The sequence below is a fragment of the Ruditapes philippinarum genome, unplaced genomic scaffold, assembly GCF_026571515.1.
Source record: "Ruditapes philippinarum isolate M1 unplaced genomic scaffold, ASM2657151v2 ctg12051_1_1_1_1, whole genome shotgun sequence".
Classification (NCBI taxonomy): domain Eukaryota; kingdom Metazoa; phylum Mollusca; class Bivalvia; order Venerida; family Veneridae; genus Ruditapes; species Ruditapes philippinarum.
Genome location: NW_026858991.1, coordinates 22090 through 31285, shown reverse-complemented (window position 1 = coordinate 31285; position 9196 = coordinate 22090). Strand labels below are relative to the sequence as shown.

At 30.0% G+C, this 9196-nt stretch overlaps 1 protein-coding gene across 1 annotated transcript; it reads right to left on the bottom strand.

Moving 5' to 3' along the window:
• Window positions 1–2943: 2943 nt before the first annotated feature.
• On the bottom strand, window positions 2944–7429 carry LOC132754876 (multiple epidermal growth factor-like domains protein 11). Its single transcript, XM_060745626.1, has 5 exons — window positions 7343–7429; window positions 6039–7082; window positions 5293–5464; window positions 4871–5034; window positions 2944–4773 (listed from the first exon to the last, which is right to left on the bottom strand). Exons 1-3 carry the CDS (start codon window positions 7401–7403, stop codon window positions 5352–5354), a joined length of 1218 nt encoding a protein of 405 aa, XP_060601609.1. The 5' UTR covers window positions 7404–7429; the 3' UTR covers window positions 2944–4773; window positions 4871–5034; window positions 5293–5351.
• Window positions 7430–9196: the final 1767 nt, after the last annotated feature.

The window sequence follows — 9196 nt, the reverse complement described above, 5'->3', positions numbered from 1 at the left end:
CTTACAAGCAAATACTTTATAAGCAAACACTGCAAGTATAAATGATACAGTTTGAAAGAACGCGGTGGGTATGCATATTACTATCTAAAATTATCCAAATTTAAAAACAGAAAGAAAAAGAAACAAATAATGTAAAATATCAAAACAATGAAAGCCTATTGTTACGTATAAGTATTAAATTTTTATATGTAACTTAGAAATAAAATATAGATTGTTGTTGTCTTTATGAACATAGTATTTGTCACGCTTACTATTCAATATCAAATAAATATTTCCTAGTGGAATAACATTGCTCGTTAGATTATTGCTCTGATTAGACTATAGTCTGGAATATTGACATATTGACATATGCATACAATATCATTGGCTTAGTATCTGTCTGAAAAAAATGCAAAAATAGAAAAAACAGCGGAAATAACTAGTAAAGTTTAAAAAATACACATTTTATATGAAGTAACGATGTTGGATTTGATAAGTAAAAATGAAACAATTTTTACCTTTAATATACTACAGTAAATATTAAAATTCATTTTTTTTGTGTTGTAAACTAAACATATTATAAAGATTTATGACAAAATGGGTTAGTATGTTGAACATTTAGTTTATGCCTTTCGCAAATACAGGACTGAAATATTCGGAAACAACGTATTTAAAGAAATATAAAATAAATAATGTTGAAACACACACGAACCGTAGTTTTCATGCTACAGTAAACTATGCCTATAAATATTGCTTTACCTTAATGATATCTGTCCTTACAACATCGCTAGAAGGAAGTAAAGAAAACTACCTAAATATGGTATGTGTTGTAAATAATCCGTTCCTAAAGTTATGTAAAGATTTGAATATATAATATGCATCAGTGATCTCAGGTATAGCCCTATTTTAATGAAAATATAAGGATATGGAAATAAAGTATTTTAGTAACGGGGTAATGTACTTTTTTCGTGCAGAATATTTTATGTTATATCGGATTATTAAATTGAAAGTAATTATATTCTTTTCTTATAAGGTTCTTATTTTTAAATCTGTTTGTGTTTATATCAAATTGAATGTTTTACGAAACAAATGTTTCTTTGCACAACTAAGATCCATAAAATATACTAGTTTCTAAATATTTTTTTCTTCAAAGCCACGTAGTAATTGAAAGTATAATTATGCCTCCGGGGTGTCCGTTTTTACATCCGACAGGAGATATAACGTGTTTTCTGTCACATTCCTGATCTTGACATCACTGAGGATAGGCCTTATTTCAGGTGTCGCACAAAGAGATTTGCTTACATACATCCATTTGAACACTATATGTATGCATGTTCATATGTTCTTTTACCGCCATTGTCTTACATTATAGATGGTTAACTAAACTTGATATTGTTGAGATAAAGTAACAATTGTTATGTAGAAAATATTGCCATTTTTTATCTTGGGCATTTTAAACTTTTTTTCTGCTTAATCAGATGCTAAGAGCATGTACAGTACTCGCACTTTCCAGTAACAAAAGGCTTGATCAACCCGAGCCTGCAGCATTTTCATTTTTGTCGTTTTGGGTGTTTGGGGATTATTTCCCTTTATATTGTGTTGTACTTTTTCACATACATACATTTTACCATTACATCCTGTGCCGCTGGCCAACAAGTGCAGACCAACGTATTACCCTTATTTTATATCTGACATTGGCCAAAACCTTGAATAATACAAAAGTCCGAACACAGATATCCTCAAAACATGATACACAGTGAAGAACATTGTCATTAAATTTTAAGAGAAGAAAGACATCATTGCATAATAAACATGATGTGCTTATCCTTACCGGGTTTACAATCAACTGTAAGCTATTCTGCTATTCAAACAACGTTCACAATTTGTCAAATAAGTTTGACATTCTGTTTTTAACCGATTTTATACTGACAATACCCAGACCTTCAATCTTGCGAGCATTTACGTATCTCATGATGTACATTTAATATAATGTAAAGTACATGTTTGACACATCAACCTATAGAAACCAGACTTGCATTGATAACAATATACCAGATCATCTATATATTTATTATTTAGACAATTACCATCACAGGTATAAGTTTAACTTATGCATGAATAGCATATTATATTTGTTAACTTGAAGTATTATGTGCAATATGAACAGCATTTGATTAAAATAAGATGACCAAAACTCAGATATGTCGAACATGTGATCATGATTGGCAGTCAATAGAATATTAAATACACAAACGTTATTTCAAATACATTTGACTGATATGTTTTGAAATATACTTTTATAGCTGTTTTAGCTGTTATTTTCGTAAAGTAAATATATAAATACGACCAAAAGACAAAATCTTCTTGCAGCCGAAACTTAACATAACGTGATTTAATATAAAACATAAAATGTATAAGACCTGTCCAAACTTATCACTCAAATGTTACTCAAACAGACCATGGATTCTTATGTTATACTTACGAGCTAATACTTTATTAGCAAACACTGCAAGTATAAATGATACCGTTTGAAAGAACCCGGTGGGTATGCATATTATTTTCTAAAATTATCCAAATTGAAAAACAGAAAGAAAAAGAAACAAATAATGTAAAATATCAAAACAATGAAAGCCTATTGTAACGTATAAGTATTAAATTTTATATGTAATTTAGAATTAGAATATAAATTGTTGTTGTCTTTATAAACATAGTATGTGTCACGCTTACTATTCAATATCAAATCAATATTTCCTAGTGGAGTGACATTGCTCGTTTGATTATTGCTCTGATTAGACTATAGTCTGGAATATTGACATATTGACATATGCATACAATATCATTGGCTTAGTATCTGTCTGAAAAAAATGCAAAAATAGAAAAAACAGCGGAAATAACTAGTAAAGTTTAAAAAATACACATTTTATATGAAGTAACATTGTTGGATTTGATAAATAAAGATGAAACAATTTATTACCTTTAATATACTACAGTAAATATTAAAATTCATTTTTTTTGTGTTGTAAACTAAACATATTATAAAGATTTATGACAAAATGGGTTAGTATGTTGAACATTTAGTTTATGCCTTTCGCAAATACAGGACTGAAATATTCGGAAACAACGTATTTAAAGAAATATAAAATAAATAATGTTGAAACACACACGAACCGTAGTTTTCATGCTACAATAAACTATGCCTATAAATATTGCTTTACCTTAATGATATCTGTCCTTACAACATCGCTAGAAGGAAGTAAAGAAAACTACCTAAATATGGCATGTATTGTAAATAATCCGTTCCCAAAGTTATGTAAAGATTTGAATATATAATATGCATCAGTGATCTCAGGTATAGCCCTATTTTAATGAAAATATAAGGATATGGAAATAAAGTATTTTAGTAACGGGGTAATGTACTTTTTCGTGCATTTACACTTGCAGAAGCACGTTGACGCATTCAAAGCCCGGATATGCAGAGCGAAAAATTTAATCAGATATAAGTCCGAGGGCTTATGTTTGCATTCAAGCGTGATCCGGTCATTTCTCGTAGTATAAAGGAACTAATTAAAGTTACTTTAATTATTTAAAGTGCCACAACTGACCATGATGCTTTTCTTAAAAATTAAAGAGAAAGGAACTTAGTATTTGATACCTGGTCCTCATGGAAATCTGTAAGAATGTGTGTTTTTTCTCTCTTAAATATATACCTTATAATGTTTTTTTATATAATATCAATATCTGTTTATTCTGTTTATTACTGCATTTCGTTACAAAAAAGAAAAACAATTTACAACTGATTTATTTCTCTTTTCTTATAGATTGAGCCTGATTGAGTAATGCGTGAAATCAGGTTAGAAACTTGACCTATTTGTTCTTAAGTAAATCCAAAAGACGTTCGCTTGCACACCATGGACTAAAAACGCAATATCAGAATATTGCATAAGAACAATTCAAGTCGAGGCTGCGTTTCATAGAAAGTTGTAAGTGTAATTTAAGTCCTAAGATGTAATCTTACTTAAACAATGAACAAATGACCGCTTTAATATTCTTTACTTAGTCAGATACTTTAGACTTTGATTAAAATCGTCTTCCTAAAAAAATTTAGAAAAAACAATAGCGCGCGATTTAATCCTCAAAATGTTATTTTTTCATTATTAATTGCATTCAGAAGTTAAAGGGGTCATAACAAAGGAGTCATAATCAGGGACATTTCTTTCAAAACACAAACTTATCTGAGTTTTGGAAGAAGACTGATTTCAGATTTCTGAATTGCTATGTTAAGCCTTTCAGAACTCAAGGCAGTATTCATACTTGACATAGCTGCTGTGCTCAAGCGTGGATCCACCATTTCCACAGGTTCAAAAAACATTTCCTGTATCTTGATCATCATAATGGAAGGGAATTCATGATATTATATCGTGCCTGGTTTTAACAGTACACAGACATAGGAAAGTGTCACTTCCTCGATGCAATTTAAAGAAATTCTGAAATATTTACTTCCAGGAGTTTTCTCAATCGCTTAAATATAAAAATATTCTTAACCGTACACTAAGGATTAAGCATTTAGGAAAATTCAACATGCGAATAAGCTAAAATAGACATGAACGGCTTATAGTGTTAACGCATAAAGGGACAATACTGCCTGTTTGGGATTAAGAATATAATACTTTTATCACTACCATAAAATATGTATCGGATAAAAGAAACATCAAATACAGTTTAACAATTCATTCTGTCACTGATAAATCACTTCAACACATTTGTCTTGCATCTATGACAATGTTGTTCCTAGATCTGAAAATAAATAAATAAATATTATGAGCAATTATGAAATGAATTAGTTAAACTAATCATAAATCTAAATTTATCAAGTGAAAAATATAACAATTACCATTGTACACATTATCTGTGGTCCTATTATTACTCAAACTCTCGTAATTATTAGTCACATCAGCTGACTCAGCATTTACAGCTCCAAAATCAGTTCTAGTGTTATAATATGTTGGAATCTCAACGTTATGTTTGTTATCTTTGGGCGTTTTACTTGCCAGATACCTGTATTAAATAATGAAAATTATAATGGTGTTATACATTTTTTACATATCAAGTGTATTTTAATAATAGGTAAAAATGCAAACAAGTAACAACCGACATAATCAATTTGATAGTACAAACAAAACAATTAAATAATTATTAAATAGCGAAAATAACATGATGTTTATAACCATTGTTATTAAAATTCATCAGTAAGAGAATTTGTTTTACATTAAGAACAGTCATCTTGTATAGTATTAAATTAGAGAATACATTTACCTTCGTCTAATAAGGTTTAACAACACAGCAAATACTACTATGGCAGTACAAGATCCGAATCAAGAAAAATAACCAATGGTAAAATTGTTAACATTATCGTCACACCGCACACATGTTTGTTGTTGGGTTACAGGATCGGTTGATGTTGTTAATGTGGCCGAGACTGAAATTTCTGTAGATATAACATTGACGAGTAATAAATATTACCCTTACTATGATCTTATATTCTCGTCATAAACTGCACAAACAGTCGTCTAAGATCAGGTCAAAACACAAAGCTCAATCGGATTGAGCGCGAGACTCCTAATCCTGACATTGAGGGTTCGATTACAGAGCTGGCAAACTATAGTTACTAAAACAGTATTTCGGATCAATATCTCTTAAATGCTACAATAATACGAAACAATAGGAGGAAATAATGACTTTATATCTATGTAAACTTAAAATTTGAGTGAGAATGATTGAGTATTATGAGCGCATTACATCTTATTGTTACTTAACACGAAATAAAACATTCAAACGTACAAATTAGTGCGTGCGCACGTAAAAGTTCAACATCAAATGTGTACTTACACGTGTAAAAAGGTAAATGGTACTTCTTATATCCCTTAATAATACCATAATAACGGACGTACCATAAGAATATTCAATATTTAGGATATTTATAAATTTGATTAATTCATATGAGTTTCTTATTATTTAATTATAATAATTTTGAAATGAATTGTTACGGTAATCATACGCACCTTGTTTACCGATTGTAAAAGTTTGTGAACATCCTTCTTCTGTCAGTCCATCCTTACATCCATCTGTACATGTACCGTTGTTTCTATCACATTTAAGACCTTTGCATCCACTAGGACAAGGTTTTTCGCAGGTATCGCCCCAAAATGTTTGGTTACACTCATTTAAACAATATCCGTCTACCTGTTCACATGTATGTTTATCACTTATTACTATGCATGCCGGGTTGCAGTCTAAACTGCAATCGGTTGAGTAAAAATTTCCTTTACACAGTAGACAACTATTTCCATTATCTTTTGAACACTTTAAACATTTGCTGTTACATTGTTCGGAACATTTCTCACCAGTCCAGCCTTCATTACATTCTCCTTGACATATTCCAGTACTATCACAAGACGTAGAACATTCTTGTGAGCACAATGATGTTTTTGATCCACATGTGTTACCATTAAATATTTGTCCTTCTGGGCAATCAGCGCAGACTAACGAATCATTGTGTATTTGACACTGATTACAACCTTGAATAACACAGTAGTCCGAACATTGCGATTCTTGCAAACATGACACACAGTGAACACTGTCACTAAATGCAAAGAGGTGAAAACCATTATTGCAATTATAACATGTTTTGGCATCCCTACAATGTTTACAATTTGACGGACAGGTTTCACAATATGTTTCGATACCGGATTTATAATCATAATATCCAGCTCTACAACCACTCGAACATATACGTAAATCACATCTTTCATTTTCACATAAACTACAATTGTGTTGACATTGATATCCATAGAAATCAGGTTTACATTGAGTACAATCTCCAGTATTATCATCGCATTCACTACTTAAACAATTACCACCACAGTTGAAAGCACATCTTGCGTGTAAACCATATTTCTTTGGCTTACATAACGTACAGTCATTGTAACTGTTACAGCTTTCACAATCTTGAGGGCATGGTGAACAGAGGCCATTTGATAAAAAGTACGATGATTTACAACTTGTGCAAGTTGAACCAGAACATGTTTGGCAGCCAACTGTACATTCTGTAAAATAAATAAAAAAATTGACTGTTTACATATCCTTAGTTATATTCATAACCATGTATGCAATATAGTAAACCAATAATATCATTACCGAGTTTAATAGACGTGACCATAAAAAGAACTTAAATAAAATCTTTCTCTTCAACCGAATACTATTAATATTACCCCAATGGATACAGTTTACAATATTTAATGATACATTTATGACAATAAGAAAAAAAAATTCTATTGTTAAAATTTTTCGAAATAGAAATACTTACCGGCAAATACCATATCAACAAACAGTACTAGTACTAATGCTGACACTTCTTTAGAAAACATGTTTCGTATCCACGTATGCAATATAATCTAAAGAAAAGAAAAGTTTACATATTGATAATGGTATGGCCAACTCAATACTTTCAAATATAAACTTTGAAACATAATTACACAATGCTGTTATTTCTCAATTTCTTTCTTTGGTTATGACACTTATAGTATATATTATTAGTCTTAGAATTCACATAATATGCAGTGCAATAAAACAGTTTTAGTTTAGTTTTAGTGAATGTCTACCATAAAGTATAAAGGTACTTTTAAGCTTAAACAAAAATAATGAGACATTAAAATTATAAGTTTTTAAAATGATAAAGAATCAAAATGTTCTTACATTAATATTCTATCCATTTTTTATAAAGCAAAATATATTATTTTTTTAATATCACTATACATTATTTAAACAACAATGATGGTAAAGCATACCTATCTGTTTAATCATCGCAAAAAAAAAAACATTTTCAAAACTTCCTCTTGACATTATTGTGCATAAAATATAAAGGTTTGAATTTGATACAATATGCATCAGTGACTTTCTATATGGCGCTTCTAAGTACTAGACGCTTTTTAGATGCATGAGCATTTATACGGTCGAATACATTTACAAGTTTTGAGCTTTATTTTTACAAATATTAACTTTTAAGTAAATAAATAAAGAATCTAAACGCCATGGATTTATTATCTTAGTATAATTAAGTATCGTCGCGCATTTGAAAAATCTATTACTCGAATTGAATTCAAGTATTCATGGCGCTGAATTTATTAAAGAGATAAAATTATGAAGTAATGAAGTTTAGGTCGCCAATTTGTTAAATTAAGACGGTACTTTGTTCATACTAGTATTTTAAAAGGACCAATTACTACACTTCTCAACAAAGTGTTTCTAAATTCAAAATTTTACTATTTCATGTTTAAATGTTGAATTCTGCTTAAGCCGGTGCTAGGGGGCGTGGACGGTAACTTGCACTTTCCAGTACCGTCCATGAACAGGCTCAATCAAACCGAGCCTGCAACATTTTCAATTTTGCCGTGTTGGGCTTTCTTTAGGGATTCTGTATTTATGTATTTTAAGTTTTTCTGTTGTAACTGTAGCGAAATGAATTTTTTTGAAAACTATTTGAATAATTCACTTTCGAGTCTGAATTAAATATTTTATTTGCAAGATTTCGAGTTGCTCATTTATGTTGAAACGGAAAATGTTTTAATGTGAATATGTTTAGAAATACTTAAACATGTTAAGTAGATCTGTATGGTCAGTCGGAACTACTGAGTCATTCCTTAATCAATAAATCAGCTTCATTTTCTAAAACTTCATTTACATTTTAGTCAGGTAAATGTTTAAAAATGTTTTTCAATTTCCCGTCTTGTTCGTCAAACTTCGTACTACACAGATAATGTACTCTAATATACGCTACAATCTTAAAACATGTTTATAAATAGTTAGTAAACGCCTTTTTAATTATACCGAACGTTGTTTCGATCCATCATTTATGATTTTGGCGTTACCGCCATTTATATTTTAAAGCTAATTTCAGTTTAATATGACACAAGTAAATTGGTTAATGGCTCAGATATACACGGTGCTCATTCATTTCGAAAATTATTTTTGTTAATCGATATTACGAATGATCAGAATTATTAATGGTACATGCAAACGTTAAATAACACTATAAACTGTATACACCAAGTAGGATTAAGTGCATTAGTTTTAACTACCGCTATGAGCAATTATTACTATTGATAGAAATGCCGGTATTCCGAATACTTTGAAGCAATATGCATGTATGACATTTTGTAAA